At 44.9% G+C, this 24307-nt stretch overlaps 1 protein-coding gene across 5 annotated transcripts in view; it reads right to left on the bottom strand.

Moving 5' to 3' along the window:
• WRN (WRN RecQ like helicase) overlaps window positions 1-24307 on the bottom strand; it is a 108787-nt gene that overhangs the window by 39285 nt on the left and 45195 nt on the right. For all 5 annotated transcript variants that reach the window (XM_077345640.1, XM_077345639.1, XM_077345642.1 and 2 more), the window contains 12 exons: window positions 23822-23936; window positions 22641-23034; window positions 20857-20937; window positions 13471-13597; window positions 11909-11984; window positions 10609-10676; window positions 8924-9032; window positions 7308-7376; window positions 5281-5363; window positions 3884-3990; window positions 2663-2850; window positions 723-897 (listed from right to left, as the gene is read on the bottom strand). In XM_077345640.1, the coding sequence (XP_077201755.1) occupies window positions 723-897; window positions 2663-2850; window positions 3884-3990; window positions 5281-5363; window positions 7308-7376; window positions 8924-9032; window positions 10609-10676; window positions 11909-11984; window positions 13471-13597; window positions 20857-20937; window positions 22641-23034; window positions 23822-23936 (1592 nt within the window). The remainder of the gene's footprint in view (window positions 1-722; window positions 898-2662; window positions 2851-3883; window positions 3991-5280; window positions 5364-7307; window positions 7377-8923; window positions 9033-10608; window positions 10677-11908; window positions 11985-13470; window positions 13598-20856; window positions 20938-22640; window positions 23035-23821; window positions 23937-24307) is intronic.

Genomic DNA, 24307 nt, shown 5'->3' with positions numbered 1-24307 from the left:
ACGAAAACGTTTTTCAGACTTCAAGAAACCCCAGAAGTGGCACGATCGTGAAGGATATGGTGGGGAAGCACAGCTGTGGACACGCCCACCCCCTCCAGGCCCATCATTGGCCATTTTGGGAGGGGAGTCAACATGACCATATATGGTCATATCACCCAACAAATGTTTAACAATTATTTTAAAATATCTGTAAAAATTAATTAACTCCCATCCAGTGAGGAAACCCTTCCAGGGCCGTCAAGAAACCCTGGGGTTTCAGGAAACCCAGATTGAGAAAGCCTAAGTCTTGATGATTTGTTGTGGACACTTCAAGCAATCAACTGAAAGAAAAGACTTTGGACAACAGCTCTTGCAGAAATGGTTTATTATACTTTGAGCCATTATAGGCATAGGCATTTCTTTTGGTACGGCCGCAGGAGGCAAAGCCAGCCATGAAATGACTGCCACCACTTAACTTCATAATACAGTGCAGATCCTTGTGCTGTGGTGGCAGCAGCAGCTGCCGATGCAACCTTTAAAAAATCTGCAGAGTCAATCAGAACTCCAATAGCCAATCAGAAGCCTTGCTGAGCAAAGGCCTCACCAGGCCCCAACTTCCTAAAAACACTTGGCGGGTGCAAGAGAAGGTGTTAGCATGCAACGTGGCGCCCACGGGCACCACCTTGGGGAAGCAAATGAATAGCAACATATCCAACAGCAAGTGAATTAAATTTCCCTCATACCTGAATTTCGTCTCTCATGAAGCTATGGTGGACGTCTCGCCTTGCTTTGATTCCCATGCCGGCGTGGTACGTACAGCACGGGAGGTTCAGTTTTGACAGCTCTGCAGCTACCTGCTCAGTTATCTTCCTTGAAGGGCAGTAAATAATAGTGGGGCCTTCAAATTCGTAAGTAGATCTAGAAATTCAAAGAACAGGTTCAAAGTGAGGATACAGGGGAAGAAAATTCAAGATTAACCTTGGGACAAATATGATAGACTTTTTTCTTTAAAATGGGCTTTATTTAGTCAACAGTTTATGTTTAAAATATGGAATCACAGATCAATTGCTGTGGAAGCACAGGCCTTGATAAGGTAAGCCAGCCTTCCACAACTTTTTTTACCACTGAGAACCCCCTGAAATATTCTTCAGTCTTCAAGAAACCCCAGAAGGGGCGCAATCGTGCAGAATATGGTTGGGAAACATAGCTGTGGACACGCCCACATGGGGCCCCTCGCCTTCCTACCCCCTCCAGGCCCTTCACTGGCCATTTGGGGAGGGGTTGAGTGGGTTGAAATGACCATACATGGTCATATGGTGACCAGCCAAGGAGACTTCCCTCCCAGCTGATGTCAGGGATATGGGAGACTTTGAATCTCCTCCTCTGCCATGGAAGCTTGCTGGGGGACCTGGGGCCTGACAGGCACACTCGGCCTAACCTACTTCACTGGGTTGCTGTGAAAATAAATTGGAGAAGAACAATGTAAGGAGCTTTGGGTCTCCACTGGGAAGAAAAGCAGGGAATAAAGGAAGGAAATAACAGATGGGAATACAAAAAAAACTACTGTCACCCTCAGGAATGGACTTACTTCCTGGCACGGTTCAAGGCACTCACTTTAAGCTGTATGCTTGACAGACTCACAGAAACCATCCCCTCCCAAGTGTCCCACTGTTATCTCAGGGAGCAGTCAAGGGCATCCCCTTTTAGTGGTATCATTCACCACGTAAATATGTCTTCGCAGAATAAAAGAATTGGAAGGAATCTCCAGGGTCATCTAGTCCAACGCCCTGCAGAATGCAGGAAATTCACAACTACCTGCCCACCCACAGTGACCCCAGTTCTATGCCCAGAAACTCTGGCCTGTTAGAAATTCGCTCTTCCATCCCAAATTGGCGATTGGCATTTCCCTGGGCATGCAAGAAACGGCCACAAGAGCCAAGCACTGACACAGTCCCTTCTGCCCACCCACTGACTATCTGCTAAGTCAGGGTTTCTCAACCTTTATACTGTGGAGAAAACCTTGAAACATTATTTAGGCTTCAAGAAACCTCGGTTATGATGTCATTAGGCCATGCCTCCCTGCCACACCCCCAGAAGTCACTTGTTTAGTGTGCATGGCATCGCTAATAAAATGAAATCCAGTCCTTCCAGGTGCGACGAGCCTCAGCCAGCAAGGATGTTAAGGCACCTCCCCTTCCCACCCTCTCCAAGCCAATCACTGGCCACTTTCTGAGGGAGGGTGGATTAGCGTGACCACATACGGTCATCTAACCAGGAGATTTAAAAAATCAGTAAAAAATCTTTTAAAAAATTATTATTTCCCTCCCGAGCTCGCAAAACCCCTGGGGGTCCCCCACGAAACCTGAAGGTTTCACAAAACCCTGAGCCTAAGTTCACAGAATCAGCAGTTCCTTACCTTAAAGACCCATTACACTTGAAACCTATACAATTTTTAAAAGACCTGTACACATCCAGAGGGAATCTAATAATGATATTGCAGTCAAATAGTTTTAATGAACACTGGTGCTTCTCAGTAACATACTGAGGTGCTTTAGATCAGAAGGGAACTAACATTCATAAATACTGAATTGTTTGGTTTGTTTGATTTTTGTTTTTTTAACCCCAAAGGAACTTTCAAACAAATCATTTCAAGCAACAGATGCAAGCCAAAGAATATGCTCACTTGTCTTTTTTAATAAGAAACTGCTGTAGATCTTGGATGACATTTCCCATTTTTCGTCCAACTTCTAAGTACAGGTTTGGCCGATCAAAGCTAGTACATGTTATTTGGGGTGATTTCAGGTGCAGACAATGCACGATGTCACCTCTAATGGAAGGGCTTGCTGTTGCAGTGAGAGCAATGATAGGAACCTGGAGGGGGGGGGCAAAAAGAAAGGGATTCATAAATATTCAAACTGCACACACTTTTTCTAGCATAATAATCCAAAATTAAGGCATAAAATGGCACCCATGATTTGATCCGTAATGAGTTTTGTGTGCTCTCATGGTGACCTTCAAGGTAAGAGATGAGCAGAGGTGTTTTGCCACTGCCTGCCCTGCGTTCCTTGGTGATCTCCCATCCAATACTCCCTGTTGCTAGCCCAGCTTCCTGTCTGAGAACTGATAAGCTCAGGGTAGCCTGGACTGTTCTGACTGCTACATGATTTAGGGATGCTAGCTAACACTGTTATTCTAGCAAGATATCATGCTTTATATTTGTGGGATATCTTTATTTATTTATGCTTCAATTTCTATACTGCCACTCTCGACAATCACCGTCTCATGACGGTTTACAAAATAGAAAATCAATAAAATCACAATAAAACCCATGAAACCCCATTTGTGATCCTTTATGATGATGCTTACTAATTTCGTGCTAATCTACTGTCTTCCTATCTGCATTCTGATGATCCCTATTTCATTGTCTGAGGAAGTGTGCGTGCACACAAAAGCTCACACCTAGAATAAAACTTTGTTGGGTCTTAAAGGTGCCACTGGACTCAAATTTTGTTCTGCTACTTCAGACCAACACAGCTACATGCCTGAATCAATCTAAACAACAGTCTGTCTCAGTAGTTGGAAACAAACAAAATGATCTGGGTTCTAGACTAGGGTAAGCGCAAACCTCAGTTTGCCCTGGTACATGAAAGGAGCCTCTCTTGGTGTTATGCAGCTATTACAGGCAGATAGTAATATCTCAGAGAAAGGAGATATCATTGCATTTTACCAGACAATCAAATCGGACTGCCCAACTGTATCACAAGGAGTGCTCAGAGCCAAGGCATGGCAGAATCCTCAGAAATAGCATTTAACTCTGATAAAGCACCCAGCATAAAAGTAAGTACATCAAATAGAGTTAGTCTACCAATTTATTCATTCTTTTGCAGCAAGGGCAATGCTTTACCGTGGGAAGAGTTTTCTTTAATGACCCCAAAGACCTGAAAGAATTCCTGAAGTCGTGTCCCCATTCAGAAATGCAGTGCGCTTCATCGATAGCTATCAGCGTCAAACCTGGGAGGAAATGATCATATTGCTTTTGTTATCGAGGAGGTTGGTATGTGGCAACCATAAATGGACTTGCACATGTAGGTCTCATTGTTGCAGTGTGCAGAATCAGCACAGAATGCAGTGGTGGGTAGAAAATCTTAACTTCCTGAAAATGTTGTGTTTGGGGGGTGGTTTTCAAGAAAAGCCATCAAATTTGTAAGCCTGCTTGCAAATGCAGGCTCGAAAATGTATTGATGATGCCTGAACAAACCCTTTAAAATCAGAGGGGTGACAAAATTTTGCATCCTCTGTTGTTTGGTGTGCTGGTGCTCTTTCTCCCTGTCCATGACTAGTAAAATCAGAATAAATTATCACTCCCCATCACACAATTTGCATAATTAATGTAGGATATAGAATGTCATATTTCCTGTCACAGTGAAGACCCTTTCTGGGTTTCTCTGTATGGAATACATGTTAGTACTCATACAAATACATTTAAAGGCTACTCCTTAGAGAGCCAGTTAGGTGTAGTGGTTAGGAGTGCCAGCTTCTAATCTGGCGAGCTGGCTTTGATTCCCGCTCCTCCTCCATAGGCAGCCAGCTGGGTGACCTTGGGCTCATCACAGCCCTGATAGTGCTGTTCTCACAAGAGGAGTAATATCAGGGCTCTCTCAGCCCCACCTACCTCACCAGGTGTCTGTTGTGGGGAGATGAAGGGAAGGCGAATGTAAGCCACTTTGAGACTCCTTCTGGTATAGAAAAGTGGCATATAAGAACCAACTCTTCTCCTTCTATTTTGTTTATCTGCAGAGCCCTGCAACCTAACTGCAAACTTAGCTTCCAGGGAATAGAAAGTAAGCTGAGAAAAACAAGATGCTTGCTGAACTTTTCCAGTGGTCTCATAATCCAAATTCTCATGTGGAAAAGGCATCCTAGCTAACCAATCAACTGCTCCATTGCTGTCCTGACTTTTGGTTTCTGAACTTTTATTTACTTCCTTTACACTCCTTTACGCTTATAATATTCTCCCTCTTCCTCCTCCACCACCATTTTATCTTCACACTTACCCTGTGAGGCGGGCTACGCTGAGAGTGTGTGATTGGCCTAAGGTCCCCCAGTGGGTTTCATGGCAAACGGAGATATGAACCTGGATCTCCCAGATCCCAGTCCAACACTGTACCTGCTGCACGACACTGGCTCTCAAAAGGCACCAGCAGAAGGCACAGCTAAGGCAGCTCTTAGTAGCTAAACGTCGATCAAGAAGGGCAATCAAGTCTGGGAGTGTTTTCATAGTATTCACTGTCCTGAACTTACCAATTGATTGATCAAGTTCCTGAAGCCACGACAAGTTTCCCAAACAGAACTCAGGAGTCATGTAGACAACTCTATAGCAGCCCCTATGGAGAAAATGAATGAATGAATGAATGAATGAATGAATGAAGGAAGGAAGGAAGGAAGGAAGGAAGGAAGGAAGGAAGGAAGGAAGGAAGGAAGGAAGGAAGGAAGGAAGGAAGGAAGGAAGGAAGGAAGGAAGGAAGGAAGGAAGGAAGGAAGGAAGGAAGGAAGGAAGGAAGGAAGGAAGGAAGGAAATCTCAGTTAAATCTAAATCTCAGTTAAATCTAAAGCTGACAGTTTGAGGTTTGCATTCAAAAGCTACTTTAGCTACTTTAGAACTTATGCAGCAAAATGCACTTTTGATTACCTGCTTTAGCAAATTAAATAATCTCCTCTTTCTGTTATTAAAACAACATCCAAAAGTGGCTCACGGCAATAAAGAATAAAAGCAAATAAAAAGGACAGCATGGCTAATAAAAAGGAACTTAAGACTGTCAGCAGACTCCAACTACAAAAAAATACCAGACTTCAATATCTAGACCACCACAGAACATTTGTCATGTCTGAAACAAGGAACCACCATGTCTAATCATAATGTGAAAACGCTATACTCAACAGCTATCTATTGGAGAACCTCCAGAGTTACAGTACTATCCCTAAGCAGAGTTAATCCTTCTAAGAGCACTGATTTCAATTAACTTAGGATGACACTGTTATACAGTTACTCCAGTCTAAATCCACTGAATTCAACAGGTTTAGACTGGAGCAGCTGTGTAGAGGGTGGCATTGTTGGTTCACCATATGATGTTTGGTAGGGGTCAGAAAGGATGCTTTGCTTTGTAGGATGAAGAAGTTAAGGTACCTATGCAGCAATATGGAGAGCAAACATGGGTGCAAACCAAAATAGCAATTTATAGTGCAATCCTATGCAGACTTAGCCCATTTGATAAGTTATTGCATGAAGGGGAGGGACTAAGAACCTATAAATCAAACTGCCCAGTGACGGGATACATTGATTCAGGGGTCAGGATCAGCATGTAGCTTACATCAGCATGTAAGCTACAACAATGTTTGAGGTGCTGGACTTTTCCATCTTTGAGCTCTGCAACATGAAGCTCAATGCTTTGTAGCAAGATGCAGATGTTTGGTCAAGTGATCATAGAGACAGGAGCTTTGGTGCTCCAGACTGTCAATGAAGTCAATTCGATAAGCTACTAGAAGATATCTAATTTATTACAAATATACTTGGTTTTGATTAAACGACAGATTCATTGTTTCTGTCTTTTTTGTTCTTTATGAATAGGGAAACGGATACCCATCAGACCATATGAGGTAGAAACAGGCTACTAATGGTCCTCCGGGACCCAAAGATCTATGCAACTCGTACCCTGTGGCCAAAAGAATTTAAGTACTGTGCTTCTCTAAGAGCTGGCCCCACCCTATGCCAAATGGCAAATTTGTACAACAGTTATATTCACTTAGTGGTTCAGGAGCTAAAGTGGCTCTTCAACATGACGTCTGTGGGTCTTCTGAGCACCCTTCCCCAATTTGCCATATACTCCGCATTCTAGGAAAATGAGTGAGGCCATTGCCAGTTGGAGCTTGTAGTTGGCAGGTGGTTCCCACCTTGAAACAGCTGTTGTTGGAAAAACAGGTGAGCTACAAAGCTCTCAGAAGTGCAACCTTTGGGCCATGGAGAGAAGGAAATGTGACTCATCTGGTTTATGGGACTGGCAAGCAGAGGGCTTTCTGAGAGCTGCTGAGCCAGTAATGAAACAGGAAGCAGCTTGCTCTTCAAAGCCCCCTACTTGGAATGTCCAAAACCTTGGGCTCATGCTCAGATCAACTCTTTAGATACCAGCCAACATAAAAGCAAACTGGAAGCACATGTACCATCTTGAAAAACCTCCGTAAAATGTATACAAATTTCTGACGTGAACTGCACAATTTGAGAGAAGAAAAAGTAAAAAGCGAAAGAGAGGGAGTGGTAGGGAAGCATGGCTTACGCTTCGATATCCTTTCGGATGTTTTTTGACTGTGCTGACCCAAGAAGGCACGCTGAAATTCCTGACATCCTGCAAGAAAACACCATTAAAAGGGTTTGGCTCTCTGCAGGCAAGTTAGCTTTGATGTTACATTCAATTTAGATGTGACAACATTTTCCTAGTATGCCTTTGAAGGAAAGGTGTGGAAGCATGACGAAACTGCGCCCTCTTATAAACTATCAAGTCTGAAGAAGAATTTGGGGGATGGGAAGTGAATGGACAAGTTCTAGAAGCAAGAAGCACTGCAAATTTCTCATATGACATTCCTTTTTCAATGCTGCACCAAATGCAGGGTGCAAGGAAGTGAAACTCATTTACACTTCCTTCTTCAAAACTGCTCCAGGCATTAAACCTTCTGTTCCTTTGTCTTGCTGAGAGCCAGGCTATTAACCAAACGGAAACAAATTCCCTGAGCAGAAAATGCACATCTTACAATGTATGCTTACTAACAGGCTAGTTGGAAGAACAGATTTGAGGCACACGTATCTGGAGAAGCTCAGGAGCATGAAATATTATGCGGGTAGGGTTACATGTGCAAATTTCACAGCATTTCACAGCCGGGGCCCAGTAAGAAAGCAGCTCAGACAAGTTCTGCACCCTGCCCTCTTCAACAAGCAAGATTCTTTTGACCTCTTGAAGATAAACCAATTTGATATGGCACAGTGCCAAAGACTAAGGTGCATTTCACTAAATGAATGAAGTGTTATCCTCAGTTGCAAGAGTTTAGGTAAACAGGATACACACAGAGATGTCTGAGGTTTATGGAGGAGCATGTTTGACTACAGTAAAGAACTACATCAATCTAAGCAGGTCTATTCAGGACCTTGCTCCGGTCTGTTCAGTGGATTTTACACCCAAGAAAGCATTCTTAGGACTGCACTGTGAGAGGCCACGCAAAGTCTGTACACAACCCCACACTTTGCACATCCCAGGCCTGGAACAGACAGGTGAGGAAAAGTGTCAGTAATACAGTAATCGCCCCACTTTAAACTACAATTCAGGAAAACCTTTTTGAATCTAACGCTTGGTCTACCACTCATGCACTCCTTCACACACTCCCCCTGCACTATGCACTGCTTAGAGAGCTAATATCTATTTGGAGTAACGCGAGCTCTTAATTCGAGAGCATGTAAGTTTTGCAGATATGGATTACTTTTAGGCTTTCCTCTGTGCTTGATGTGCTGACACCCCTGAGAGCTGGTTATTTAGTGAAAGCTGCCAAGGAATTTGCGATTACTTCCTATTTGTGGGGAGCACTGTTTGTCTATTTGCTTTTAATTAACTGGGCAAACATGAACATTACATCTCAACATGTTAGTTTGTACTTCGTAGCTTTCAATGATACCATTTCCCAGCAGTCTTTTTTTGTTTTAAGCACCTGGATAATTTGATCAAAGCAAGAGACACAAGATCATCATAAGAACTGCCTCTCTAGACACAACATTTCTATCCTAAGATTTCTTGTTGTTCAGGAGTGGCAAAGAAAACCCATCTGATGACCATGCCTAAGCCTGAGCGCATTCCTCAGAGGCCTTCTGCAAAAGGTTACCGAGAACAAATCACTACCCCATACTTACTTGAGTTGTAGTACCTGGTCCTCCATTAAGGAAATAAGGGGACAGATGACTATTCCAGTACCTCCGGTGTATACAGGTGGAAACTGAAAGCACAAGCTCTTGCCGTACCCTGTTTAAAAGAACATGGACTGCATGAGAAAGGCACTGCAGGCAAAAGCTGGAAAGATTTCACTCTCCCTGCCGCTGTCTTATTTATGAGATTTCTATCCTTTCCTGCCTCAAATTTCCATACAATGTAACTTATATTTAAAACCGGCTTATATTCGCCCTCCCTTTCCTCTCCCCACGACAGACACCCTGTGGGGTGGGTGAGGTTGAGAGAGCCCTGATATCACTGCTCGGTCAGAACAGTTTTCTTAGTGCTGTGTCAAGCCCAAGGTCACCCAGGTGGCCGCATGTGGAGAAGTGGGGAATCAAACCCAGCTCGCCAGATTAGAAGTCCGTACTCCTAACCACTACACCAAGCAAAGCGCAGTTTGTACTAACGTTGCCCTTAGAATATTAGACTGGGAGGGCATGATGCAAATCAGCTGACCACTCGGCTAGTTAATACAGATGCAGGCAGCAACATCTGGTGATCAAATATTGGCTCTTGTTGGGTCTTAACTGTAAGCCTGGCATAACAGTTGTGCCTTCCAAGCCCTGCAGAACTGTCAGAGGTCCTGCAGGGCTCTGATCTCCGTCAGAGCATTCCACCAGGCCGGGGCTGGGGCCACAAAAGCAGTGGCTTTGGTTGAGGCCAATTTGACCTTCTTAGGGCTGGGACCCTAAGCAGATGTTGATCACTGGACCTTAATGCCCTTTGAGGGATACAGCAGTAGAGGCAGTCAAACTTTATAGTGTTATACACACCCACCCATGCATTTTACCTAGATACTAGTAAGAATTCCCCAACACTTCACATATGGCAACTTAAGGCAGGTTTCTGTGATTTTGGAATGTAGATTTCATGGATGTGTAAAGAATTACAAGGGCAAAAAAAAATCCCTTCAGTTCCCCAACTCTGATCTCCCAGCTTCAAATTTAAAATTCCCAGCTCTGTTCCTTCAATAGTGTCAAGTATAGGTATGGTTTATTGTTATTTGACTAAGTCTGGAGATCCTCAGGCTCCCAGATTCACTCCTCTAACCAAACATGGATAAAAAATTAAACACTTCGGCTTTCAAAGTAAACCACAGTTCATTAATACGCCCAAATTACAAACTGTGGTTTGTCCTCTTCCCTCCAAATCAGAATTCTAAGGCACAGTTTATTTGTGCTTTGGAATCCTGAGTTTCTGGGAGAAGCACAAACCAGTTTGTGGTTCAGATGTAATGACAAATCTATGATCAGCTGCAAATGTAAAATTCTGGAGCTGTGTGCTAGGAGAGAAGGGAGGGAGTGAATGAATGCAATTATGCCCTCCCCCGGGCTCCAAAGTAATGACAAACCATGGTGCGCAGTTACAGCCCCTTTGAAAATGCCATCTCTCCCTCCAGAGTACCATGAAGTTCCACTTGTACATTCACATTACAACAGCATAAACTCATGCTGTTTAGTCCCAAGATATCCTCCTAATGACACTGCAATACTTGTTTTATGGCATCAACCCAAGACGCCACCATAAAGCTATCATCCTCATTTGTAGCAACCGGCACACGTTTAATCCAACTCATCAAAAACAATATTTCATAAATGTAACGCACCAGTTGCCATAACAACAAGGTTATCTCTTCTGTCTTGCAAAGCCGAAGAGATCACTTTCCACTGGACCCTTGAAATGGAAGAAAGACAGATAACGTTCAGTTCCGACCATAACATCTGACAAGGTGAGCTGAATCAAAGGAAACAGGAAAGGAAGTTTTCCAGTTTTAACTGAGAAATGCTAAAAATCTGTCTCCTCCATCTTATTCTCCCCCACCCCCGGTCTCTATGGTCTTAAGAGAACTGAGGAAATATGGCTGCCAACTTGAAACATATCGGCCGAGTCCTTTTTTCTTTCCTGCTGCAGATATTTCTAGCTTGGTCATGATTTTGGGGGGAGGCATGAGCCAAGGGGCAAGGAACCTAAGAGGATCTGGCCCTTGCCTTTTGTGGCCCTTGGCTCTTAAGCCTATGAATCACAGCCTGTGGCACTGACAAGATGAGCTAACCTGTTGGACACCAACCCAGGATTGTCTTGATGCGTTCGTCTTTTGTTGTGTTTTTATTTTACAGGTATTTTTGTAAGTCTCTTTGTGTCCCCATTAAGGAGAAAAGTAAAATTTAAAATATACTGAATAATTATCATCAAAGGAATACTTAAAGCCGTTCATCACCAAGGAAAACTACTAGTTTCACTTGCTGGATAGCATCTTTGTCTACCTGTCTCTACCTCAAGCTCTTCAGGACTTCAAGTAACAAACCCATCATTTGGAGGTATGCTATGAAGACTACAGCAGAAGAAGAAAAAAAGGACAAAGTCCACCGGATCTAAAGAAGACACGATGACACAGAATTCTGCTAAAAAGAAACTTATTTAGTTGAAACTGATCATAGGAGATAGTGGGGCACGAGGTACCATGACGCTGGATAATCTTGTGACACAAAGTGCTCAACAATATTAGAACTGACTTTAATCAACGATGCTATGAAGACATTCCTGCCTCATGCAGTGAACTCAGTTAAATGATCCTGCAGGGGCTGGGTGTGGAGTGGGGGGTGCTCACCACAGTTAGGGTTAGGCATAGCGGTATCCAAATTGGCCATTCCAGGCCAACGCAGCCAACGCCATGCTACTGAGGGGGAACGGGAGGGGAGGCGTGGGCGCCAGTGCATAACTCGGCGCACACATGCAGGCGCGGAGCCTGGAATGGCCAATTCAGACATTGCTGCGCACAACCCTAATAGATATCCCAATCTGTGTTGCTAGCCTGCTATGTCTATCCTACTCATGTCTTTATGAGTAAGCTCTTTAAGATAAAGTATCAGGAAAACCTGTTGCCACAAAGAAATAATGAAACTTACGGTTTAAAACGTGAATGTCCAAAATAGGTCTTCAGGCAGCTGATTTGCTTATTGTTTGGTTCAGGGAAGGAGGAGTCTTTGGGAGAAAACAGGAAAGAAGATTTAGCGTCAGCAGAAGCAGAAAAATAAGAGGGAAATTTATTTTATTTTACAAAACGTATATTCCGTCTTTTTGCCCTTGCAAAGGTCACCAAGGAGACTAACAAATCAGAAGTGTGATGATTTGGGAGACTGAAAACAACAACAGAGCTTTCCCTTTCAATCCCCAACCTCCCATTTAAAAGCACAGGGCACGATCCAAACAAATGTTAAAGTTTTCAAGTCCCATTTCCAGCACATGGCTACTGCTTTCGCTAAAGTCAATGTGACTTAAGTATGCTCAGTCTCGACTGGGTCATACCTAAATTTGGTAAAGAAACTAAAGCTAAGCTGAACGGCGACCTAAAGATATTAAAAAATTCCCCCCCTCACCATCACTGTCTTTTCTTCCTTCTTGTTCATGGTCCTGGGGATGGCAACCCTGTTTTTTTTTGTTGCAGCTCATCCCCAGCCCCTCCCCCAATCTTTTTGCATGGTACAACACCTAGGTAACGGCCAGATCCTTCATTTTTACTCTGGTTTGGCCTGCACTCATAGGACATCCCTAAAGCAGGATGATGAAGACAGATTGGATAGCACAGCCCTTAAATAAACTATTAAACATAATCATATTGACCCCATGCACTAAAGGGTTTCATCTGCACAAAAATCAAAGATGGAAGAGAAAGCAAGCATGTTCGTATCCAGACACTATGAAGAAGAGCTTGGATTCTGAATAGCCATTTTTGTGTCTCAGTTTCTCATGACAGACACATAAATTAGCTGGATCAGATGAATTCGTGGGGGTGGTGAGAAATATGAGAGAACATCAACAACAGGTTCAAGCAAAGGATTCCTAAGCTCACTCAAAAGAAACCTCACCGGAATGTAAAGGGTCAAGCAGGCTGCCTGTTGCTTTCACTAGCGTGGGCAGAAGCCTCTGGCACTCTGGAAACCAGTTAGGTCCAGACTTACTTTGGCCACGACATCACAAGCTCATAACCCTCCACATTTAGATAAGTTAAATGCAAAGGCCTCTTAGTGTACGTGTCCAGAACGGTTTCTCATGCTCAGGATCCAGTGAGCCCGAGGGGAATTTCTCCATCCTTTAAGTGGCAGATTGCCCATTTCATACATGTGAACCTGTGTGGCCTGGTGTTATTGGCTGTGGTCAGGGGAGGGGGAGGGAAATAGATTTGTTTTACCTGCCATTGAGGACTATTGTTGTTGCTGTTCTTATGAATTTTTTATTGTTTTATTGTAAACCACTACCAGTCAGCTGCGTTCGGGAGTGTGTGTGTATTGGTTCCACTATAAATTTCTGGTAAGGTCTTGGAGGAGGAGCGTGTCTCATGGCTTAAGTGCCACTTAGTGCTTAACACCTCCTCAGTGCCTCCTCCTTCAACCAGCTTGCCTGTCTGTCCAGCGGCCAGCCAATCATCTTCCATATTTTTGCACACTCTGTGATGCCTTTCAGAATTTACCCCAGCTTTCCTCTTCCTCCTCAATGCCTTCATCTTCGTCATCTGCAACAGCATCACCTGGTCTCCTTATCTCAGCCAGCTGGGAGCCTGCACAATCCGCAAGGTGCTTGTCCATGCCTTCTAAAGACTGGGAGAGAGACGGGATAACAGAGCCAAAGATTTAAACAAGCAGGGTCCCAATATTATGCAGTCATAAAAGAGGACTGTTTCCTTAAGGTTGCTAAAGGACACTGTGCAAACCCACCCAAGACCTAGCATGAGGATTTTTAATCAGCTATTGACACGGCTGCGACTTCCTTTTATCCTGTCCTTTTTGAATGGCAGCACAGTAGGGTGAAGCTTTGCCCAACATTCTCCTCCTGGACCAGGAAAAGCTTCACCAGCTTAACAGCACCCAGGTGCAAACAAACAGGTGGCACGCCTTTAGTGAAGACCAGTCTCACCTTAATTCCTCTGTGTCTGGGTCCTGTTAAAGTCACAAGATCGGAGTCAAGAAAAGCAGGCAATCCTGTTCCCTTGCTTTTACCACAAGTTTTTCTCATTCTCTAATCGAGTCTTTATTGCGCATCTTAAACTGCTTTTATTTATTTATTTGATTTATATGCTGCCCTCCTGAAAGCAGCTTAGGGGGGTGTACAGCAATGAATGATCATAATATCAATTAATTTAAACATTAAAACCTTTAAAATCACCTCTTAATAACATTCAATATTCAGCATCAGTGCAATCTTATTTCTGTAATAATATCCATTTTGTGACATCATCTGTGTGTGGGGGAGTTTCCAACTGGGGTAAGGTGACCAGATTTTAACATTGGTAAAGCGGGACACCATTGACTGGGGGGGATTCTTGATTAAAATTTGGTCTATATGGAGCAACATAAATTTTCATAGAATGCATAGAATGCAAAAATAGCTTCTGCTTCTGCATGGCGGATTAAATAATTGGTTAAGGGCACCTAAGGAGGGCCCTGTCCGTGATGAGGAAAGGTGCCGATAGGCCTCTTCTTCATGACTGACAATTGCAGGGCCCAATCAGCAGGGCCCTCTGATTGTCAGTCCAGCGGCAAGGGACCAATCACGAGCTGTCTTAGTTACAGCGGGCTCTATTTCTAGTTGTAATATATATTTTTAGTTTCAACATAAGAACATTTTGCCAGGTGCCCCTAGATGTCCCTCCAAAAGTGGGACAATCTGGTCACCTTACACTGGAGCGGGGGGGTTGGGGGGGTTTGATGCTGTTAAATCAGTGGCCCTGACCCAAAGCTTGGCAGAAGACTGTCTTGCAGGTCCTGCAGAACTGTGCCAGTCTCATCAGGGCCCGAATCTCCTCAGGGAGCTCGTTCCACCAAACAGGGGCCAGGAGAGCCAGCTTGGTGTAGCGGTTACTTCTAATCTGGTGCGCCAACTTCTGATCTGGTGAGCCGGGTCTGATTCCCCGCTTCCCCTCCATGTGCATCCAGCTGGGTGTTCTTGGGCTCACCACAGCACTGATAAAGCTGTTCTGACTGACCAGTCCTCTCAGAGCTCTCTCAGCCCCACCTCCCTCACAGGGTGTCTGTTGTGGGCAGAGGAAAGGGAAGGCGACTGTAAGCCGCTCTGAGACTCCTTCGGGTAGAGAAAAGTGACATATAAGAACCAACTCTTCTTCTTCGTTGGGACCAGGGACTGCTGACCAGTTGGTATTGGCAGAGTGAAGCACTCTTCAGGGGACATAGGCAGACCCTTAGGTACACCAGGCCCAGGCCCAAGTGGCCTTAAAGGTAAGAACCAATACCTTAAACTTGATTCAGAATTAAACCAAAAGTCAGTGCAGTTGCCAAAGAATAGTTCAAATATGGGCACTCTAAGGAACTCTTGTGAAGACCCGACCAGCTGCATTCTGGACGTTGTACTTTCCAGGCCAAGGATAAGGATCGTGTAGAGCAAGTTACAGAAGTCTAATCTAGAGGTGGCCACTGCATGGATCACTGTGGCAAGGTGCTCCAGGGCCAGGCAGGGCACTAGTAGCTTGGCTTGGCGAAGGAAGGTGTTGAGGACCACACCCAGATTCCCAGCTCCTAGCGCATGGTTTTAAAATTGCGCAACCTGCCTTGATAGTGATAAAGGTGGACTATTAATAAATATTCAAAGACTTTTGAGACAGATGCTTTATTGCCGCCAACCGAAACACCCTTCTCTGTATTACGAAGCCAATTCCTTTCCTGTCCCACACATCCTCTTTTAAACTCTCTTTCCCGAGAGGTTCTGTTCCAAATTCCTCCGGGGGAAGCAGCGTGACATAAAACTGCAACTGGTCTCAACGTGTCCTTTCAGTACTTCCAGGAATCCGGCCAATTTGAGTGCTGAGTATAAACAGCCATCATAAAACAGTGAATAGCCATTTCCTGGCCACCTTTAATAATGTCGATTAGCTAAACAAGACCAGTCAGCAGGTGGAGGAAAGGCTGCTTGGAGCTCCCTGCTTGGAGATCTGTGAAACCAAAATGCACAAGAACAACACGTACATAAATCAGAGAGGAAGGAGGTGGCGCTTTTGACTGCCCCCTCGTGTTAAATGGGACGAACAAAATTAATGCTCCTTGAAATAAAACCGAGGCGCTGCACAGAAGCGGTGGATGGAGCTAAATTCACTCCATTCATCAATTTCTACCAGTGTCAAGTTTTATCTTGAAGGAATGCAGAGAATGGGGAAGAAAGCCGCCGGGCGGGGAAAAGCTCCCTGGCTACCATGAAGCGAGAAGAGCTGGCTGCCAACTCCACTTTCACAAATGGGTACGTGGCAAAAGAATCCTGACGTTTCCGTTGCTTTTTATTAATGGCATGAGGGAGGCCACGAAAAGGAGGAGGGGTTCAGATTTCCTGTGAGATCTCATCAGATCTTGGAAGCTAAGCCAGGTTGGCCTTGACTCCAAGTTGATTGGGAGACCTCCAAGCAAGATGAGGGGTGTGACATGCCTGCAGGCAATGGCAGACCACCTCTGAATGTTTCTTGCTTCAAAAACCCATTGGGGTGGCCACGAGTCAGCCCTTTCCATTGACATTTCCACAGGCATCTCTTCTATATTTAGATGGCATGCGTGGCAGCCAGGGCTGTAAGAAACAGCTCCTTCAGTATATACAGTGTACACACTGGTGTCCTGTTCAAAGTAACAGAGGCATGCTATAGCATAGCAATCCCCAACCTGTGGGCCGCAGACCACATGTGGTCCTTTGACTAATTGGAGGTGGGCCCCGAAGGACACCTTCTCCCCCCCCCCCGGCCCTTTACTTCACTTCGGGTGTCATTGTCTCCCATCACTCCCAGATGGGACTATCTCGTTGCAGAGAAACAAGCTCAGGGTTCCCATTGATTTGTCATTGTCATGAGTTAAAATTTCCATGAAAATAAAATGTGCCTTATGTTCATTGTTGTGGCGTGTCTGTATCTCATTTTGAAGGGATGTTTAAACATTATCATAGCGATCAGAGAGCGTTAGGGCAGTGATTGAGAGTAGAGGAGTAAACTACCCCCCCCCCCACCGGGCCTCAGTAAAATTGTCAAACGTTGAGTGGTCCCCGGTGATAAAAAGGTTGGGGACCACTGCTATAGCACATACAAGCTGTGCATGTGTCCTCAAGGTCCAGATACAGCAGAAAGGAGGAGGGTCCCAGTGAGCTCTAAAACTATCCCCGGGAAACAAAGGGTGGGGTTGGCTCAGGGCTGCACTTTACAGAAAATAATTTTGTTCCTACAGAGAAGCTATAGCAATGCCGGGGCCTGCTCGATTTTATGGCTCACCCTAGACGTGAAAGCTCAGGAAAGAAGCGTTTGGCCGATACCACAATGAATAGTGATGGAGTCGGAACATAACCACTGAATGGGTCGTGACAGTCCAATGTGAATCACAAACAGTTAGTTATTAACAGTTATTGAACTCTGATTTTGTTGTGCCACTTCAGACCAACACGGCTACCCACATGAATCTATAGTTATTAAAGAAGTTTGACTTTTAATCTCCACTGAAATACTGGCTACTTCTGCTCCACAAAAGAGAGTATTTTAAGAAGGAGGAAGAGGAGGAGGAGGTTCTTATATGCCACTTTTTTCTACCTGAAGGAGTCTCAAAGTGGCTTCCAGTCACCTTCCCTTTCCTCTCTCCACAACAGACACCCTGTGAGGGAGGGGAGGCTGAAAGAGCCCTGATACTATTGCTTGGTCAGAACAGTTTTATCAGTGCCATGGCAAGCCCAAGGTCACCCAGCTGGCTGCATGGGGGGGAGCGCAGAATCAAACTTGGCTTGCCAGGTTAGAAGTCCGTGTCCCCTAACCAATACACCAACCTGGCTCTCTTAATATAGCCTTTTTCAGGTTTTTTACTGTTGGGAAACCCCTGAAACATTCTTCAGGCTTCAAGAAAAGTGGCACGATCATGCAGAATATGGTTGGGAAGCATAGCTGTGTACATGCTCACACAGGGCCCCTCCCCTCCCCACCCCCTCCAGGCCCATCATGGGCCATTTTGGGAGTGGAGGGCGGGTTCACATGACAATATAGGCTCATATCACCCGATAAATGTTTAACGAGTTACTGAACTCCCACCCATCCAGGAAACCCTTCCAGGGCCCAGAGTTTCATAAAACCCTGGTTGAGAAAGCCTGCCTTAACAGATAAGCCAACCAAACACATTCTAAGCCCCGCTCCCCCCACCCCCAGGCATGAGGGGCCTGGTCTACAGAAGCAGGACACAACATCTTTGGAATCTCAACTCATTAGTTGGATTTAGCTTATTTTCAGGACAAAGTAGACTGAAGAGACAGGTGCATATGTTAGCTTGTCAGGTGGCAACATACACTACAACACAACTTGTCTGCAAGCTGCCAAGAAACGTAAGCAATACAGAGTTGTGTTCCAAAGCTGCTGTTAATGTCATTAATTAGTATATATTTAATCTTTAACATAGTCTGCCTTTCTTAATTAGTATATACTTAACATAACATAACATACTTAACATAGTCTGCCTTTCTTCCAGAGAGAACGGAAGCACTACAGGAGGACACAAAAACAATATAGCAAAGCAGATGGACTACAGGCTGCAGTACCCCAATCTGATCGCTCGAGCAAGACAAGGCAAAACAGCCACTTTTGAGCTTGGTTCCTTCTTAAAGCTCTTTTCTATGCTGTATAGGCATTTGTTGCCGATGAAACGCTACTGAAACAAGGGTATACAGGAACCCTGTCCAGCTCAGTTTTCAGCATCCACTCTCAATGTTATTTATTTATTTATGTATTATATTTAAAAGCAGGGGTAGTCAAACTGCGGCCCTCCAGATGTCCATGGACTACAATTCCCAGGAGCCCCCTGCCAGCGTTCGCTGGCAGGGGGCTCCTGGGAATTGTAGTCCATGGACATCTGGAGGGCCGCAGTTTGACTACCCCTGTTTAAAAGAAACACAATAAAGAGGCCTTATTTTCACCCTTTCTTCATTGTACTCCTAAGATACAGAGCAAATGTAGAGTCCAGGGGCATCTTTAAGATCAACAAAGTTTTATTCAAGGTAGGAGATTTCGTGTGCACGCACACTTCCTCAGATACCATATGATGGAATGGAAGGAATCAGTTCATACTTATAGGGAGAGTGTAAGGATAAATTAACATAAAGCACAATCTCTGGGGAATAGGCAATCCCTGTGGCTCTACCTTCACCTTCCACCCCCCTTGGCTCTAGCCGCGGGTTGCTGAATTTCCACTCCTCCCTCCTTGAGGTTTCCCGTCCCCGCTCTGCGCAGGGCAAAGGGCCCCTGTGCAACTTTCCACCTCCTCCCTCCTGGACACCCCAGGTCCCAACTCCTGCTCCACCGCCACCTTAAAAACCTTAAAAACAATAAACAAACCAATGCTAAAACCTCAAAATCTCAGTACCACTAAACAGTTTTCCAATATAACCTATCAGAGGATATTCTCCACAATCTGTTGTCATTTGATGTTACTGGGATCACTGGCCAGTGTTTGCTGACAGGGGCTCATGGGAATTGTAGTCCACGAACATCTGGAGGACCACAGGTTGACTACCCCTGCACTAGGACACACACGGCTTTCTGCTCGACATGGAACACGGCTCCAGGCAGGCCGAGCACGGAAGAGCACAGCCTCCTCTCTGCGTTCTACCCAGAATGCAGGCAGGCTAACAGAGCATCAATTGCTGCTCAAATATGTGGTAGGATTCTGCTTAGAAATCTCTATGTTTAACAGTTCAGGCCAAGAAACGAGACTAAAAGAAGGGGATGAATAAATTCCATGGGGAGCAAAGGAGTACTGCACCAATAGACAAAAAACCTTGAGGGTTTCCATGTATGGATAATATAAGCAACATAAAGGGCTGGATCCAGTGCAGCATTTGTGCTGCCATACCTTCTTGGTTCCCCTCATCCTGTGGCAGCCCCTAAGGATGAGGAAGTCCAGATTCTGGCCTAACCCAAATTATTCCACCTTTCTGAAGGCTGGAATAAAAACATCCTGTCCCTTGAGTAAACACTTTATGTATGAAAGATGGTGTTGCCACCCTCCATGTACCACCTAGAGATCTGCTATTACAACTGACCTCCAAACAATGAAGAACTGTTCCCCCAAGAACATTCTTCAGGCTTCAAGAGACACCAGTAGTGGCACGATCGTGGAGAATATGGTTGGGAAGCAGAGCTGTGGACACACCCACCCAGGGCCCCTCCCCAGCCATTCAGGAAACCCTTCCAGGGCAATCAGGAAACCCCCACAAAACCCTGGTTGAGAAAGGCTGCTCAGTGGTATTCGAGCAGTGGTCCCCAAACTTTCTGAGGTCAGGGACCGCCTCCGGGGGTGAGGGGAGAGCCGATGGCCGGGGTGCCGTGCACACGCGCGGCAGCTGCGCGCAAACGTGCACACGCAGTTGCCGCGCATGCGGGTTTTTGCCACCAGTGGGTGCAAACGTGCATGTGCGGCAACAGTGCGCGTGCGTGTTTGTGTTGCTGGCGTGCCGGCGGCCGTACCTGCCTCTTCCCTTCCTTCTCGCTGTGGGGGGGGGGGCAGGCGCAGCTGCTGGCGGCCCGGCACCGTGGCCTTCGCGGCCCCGTACCGGGCCGAAGACCGGGGGTTGATGACCCCCGCATTAGTGACCCTAATGGGGCCTCTTTCCTCTCCAAACCCCAGCCTTCCCAGGCTCCATCCCCCGAATCCCCAGGTATTTCACAACCTAGAACTGAAAGTGGGCAGGTGAAGCTTTTCAAGGCATGAAGGTTAATAACAACCCATGGGGTCCCTATTAAAGGGGTAGTACGTTTTTTTTTCTGCAGGCCTGTTGACAGCCCTGCTCATTACGCAACATTCAAAACACAACCTCTGCAGGAGATAAGGGCACTTGGGAAACTTACTTTAACCATCGCCGTCTCAAATTCATCATCACTTTCAATGGTGAAAGAAGAATTCTCTTCCTCCTCTATGACGCTTAAATTCTGAAAAGAAAATTCTCCAGTGAGCCAGTTTCACTTGCGTTCCCGTCATCTCGTTGTAAAGTGTTATAACCCGCTTTCAAAAAATACTTAACTAAACTGGGTTTCACAGCTGTGTCTTTAACATCTCTCCCAGCTAACATGCTGATGGGGAGAAGTGCAAGCTAACTAAAACTACCCAAATTGAACTTAAACTGCAGGCGTGCTTTTGAAAAACAAAAGCTCTGCAAATCTCAAAAAATGTAAACAGTATTTGAACATGCAGCGAAACGGGCAGCTGGTGGAGGAAAGGGCACAGAGAACTTACAAGTGGATGCTTCATTGCCAATGCAAACTTCTATGCTACTGAAATTTTAAAATTTTATTCTATGTTTATAGCATCTCTTTCTTAAGGAGACTCAAGGCGGATTACGCAGCCTCAGGCAATGCAATTAATAGGAGAAAATACATAATAGGGAATGCAGAAGGTTGAATCCTTGCCAGTTGGAAGCAACCCTAAACTGTACTTGCAGTGAAGCAATACATTGTTTGTGCAAGGATCATATCAAAGAAGGGGAGAGAGGGGAGAAGGAGAAGAAGAATTCCCACTTTTCATTACTCAAAGGAGTCTCAAAGCAGCTTACTATCGCCTTCCCTTCCTCTCCACACAATAGACACCCTGTGAGGTGGGTGAGGCTTAAAGAGCTCTAACAGGACTGCTCTGTAAGAACAGTTCTAACAGGACTGTGACTGGCCCAAGGTCACCCAGCTGGCTGCATGTGGAGGAGGAGCAGGGAAGCAAACCTGGCTCTCCAGATTAGAAGCCACCGCTCTTATCCACTACACCAAGCTGGCTCTCTTTAATACAGAGGCATGAATGCTGAAGCTACTGTTTTAACCCTGGGAAAACAACAGGGCTACTATTAGCTTGAACGGTGGAAAGCGTACAATTCACAGCCAACTTATAGGGCTTTCAATACAAGAGATGTTCAGAGGCCAGACTGGCCAGGAATTCTAGTTTGGGGGGGGGGGCATCATCTGGGCATGGAATTGGGGTCACTGTGGTGGGCAGTTAGTTGTGAATCTCCTGCATTGAGCAGGGGGTTGGACTAGATGACCCTGGAAGTGCCTTCCAACTCTATGTTTCTATGAGAAGTGGTTTGACATTGCCTGCCTCCACACCACCACCATGTTATTCCTTGGAGGCTTCCCATCCAATTACCAACTGGGGCTGACCCTGATTAGCTTCTGAGCTAGATCAGGCTAGAAAGGGTCATCCAGTTCAGAATTATTTCTGGAATCAGCAGTCAGCCCAATTTTGTGCTCCATCCACTTTACAGAAAACTGAACACAGGATCATCGATGCCAAGAGGCACCTAAGTTCTTCCCCTGCAGTGCTGGGAGCTGGCCCAAAACATTGAGCTAGAGTAGCCATAACTACTGCAACAGCTCTTGGAAAGGACACCTTGGAAGGTGAACGCTAATGGCCATGGAATCAGGGCTGACATGACATTGTAAAACTTCTAGGACAATGCAGACCCTACCTGCCTCCATCATGATCCTGCCTGAGCCTTCGGGGAGGGCGGTATATATATGTGAAATAAATAAATAAACAAACAAACAAACAAATTAGCTGCACTGCATAAGCCCAGACTGAGATCAAGCTATGGCAGATAAAAATATATATTGTTTTCCCAATGCAGTTAATTACTGATATAGAAGTTTACCTCCGACAGGCAAGTTGTTTCATTTAGCAGCTCTTCCTGGGCCAGACGCTCCAACATCTGAAGTTCATACTCAGTTATGTCCAGTGACATTAAACAGTCTCTTTCTGCAGCTCTTTGTGGGCCTCTGTCTGAAGTGCAATCTACTTGTTTCGCCGTATTAAGTTCTATTTCGGTCATGGCTCCTTTTGGGACACCAGATAATTTATGATCTACAGAGTCACTGAAATCACCTACAGTCTTGGAATCCGGTGTAGCTGTTTCTGTTCTTATTTCTTCACTACATTTAGTTTGTGGCTCTGCAGCATTTCTCAGTTCTGTCTGGCAACTGGACCCAACAACCAATGTCCTCAAGGCCTCAATGTTCTCTGAAATACTGGTCAATATTTCTACAGCTCTGGGGGAAAAGTATCAAAACAGAAGAAAGTTCAAAATACGTTTGCTATGCAGGGCTGCTAATATATGTTGGTGTTGAAAAGTGACATCAAGTCACAGGTGACTCATACCAACCTCTTGGGGTTTTCATGGCAAGACATGAACAGAGGTGGTTTTCTTATTACCTGCATACAGACTTCCTTGGTGTTCTCCCATCCAAATCCTAACTAGGGCCAACCCTGCTTAGCTTCCAAGTTCTGATGAGATCCAGCTAGCCTGAGCCATCCAGGTCAAGGCGACTCCATATTACAAGGACTGAAAATAGTCCTCGTAGTGAATAAATCATAGACCTACTTCTGGCTAAGATCCAAAAAGCTATGCATAGATATACATAACATAGACCAAGATTTCCAATTTCCAATTTTCAATTCTGGTTCTTAGTTCTGCATCAGAGATAGCTCAAAGTCTCCTGACATTCTGGAGGGACTTTTCAGAAATTGCAGAATGGAAGTGAGAAAGACCAGCACCTTGTCACTTGATCCCATCTAAAGGAGTCACAAGATCCCATAAAGCTACAGACGTTGCACATCCATTCTGCTCATGGCAAGACCAATCTTGGGCATAAGAGGAAAATCTCTTGAATGGGCAGGAGGCTCCTTGTGCTGGAGGAAGTGGCTGCCATTATTAGAACTGATAACCAGTGCACTGAATAAAACATCTACTAGATATTAGGCAGCAACAAAAGGAACACAGCCCAGACTTGCATTTAATAAATTAAAAGGAAATAAAAAAATCAAGCAACAGATAACCTGTCGACATTTATGGGTTGTTCAAAAGTGTCTGGAAGGCGATGAGCCAAATCCATCATCTCTTCTGATAAAGAGGTTAATTCCTTCTTTATGTCATTTTTCAGAAGTATACCATCTGTAAAAAAAGAAGTAAAAATTAAGATAAGTGAAGTATTTTATTGCTGTTCTAATATATCACATCATCCAGGTAGTGAAAGATGAGAAAACTCACAATTTCAATAGTTATTAGCTTAGTGTGCTCCCTTTTCAGTTTGTGGCTTGTTTGCATGATTAGGCATATTTAGACGGTAGTCATTAAAATGATTTATACCCCTCTTAGGCTTTTTCAGAAGCAGGATATCGTAACGTTTTATACACGCCTCATGCTTGTTCTCTTCAGCCAATTGTAGATCACTATATCCTTACTCTTGTGGCGCAGGGTGGTAAGGCAGCCTATGCTGTCTGAAGCTCTGAGCATGAGGCTGGGACTTCGATCCCAGCAGCCGG

Source organism: Paroedura picta, chromosome 7 (genome assembly GCF_049243985.1).
Source record: "Paroedura picta isolate Pp20150507F chromosome 7, Ppicta_v3.0, whole genome shotgun sequence".
In the NCBI taxonomy this organism is placed as follows: Eukaryota; Metazoa; Chordata; class Lepidosauria; order Squamata; family Gekkonidae; genus Paroedura; species Paroedura picta.
This window is presented reverse-complemented; position numbering and strand designations above follow the sequence as displayed.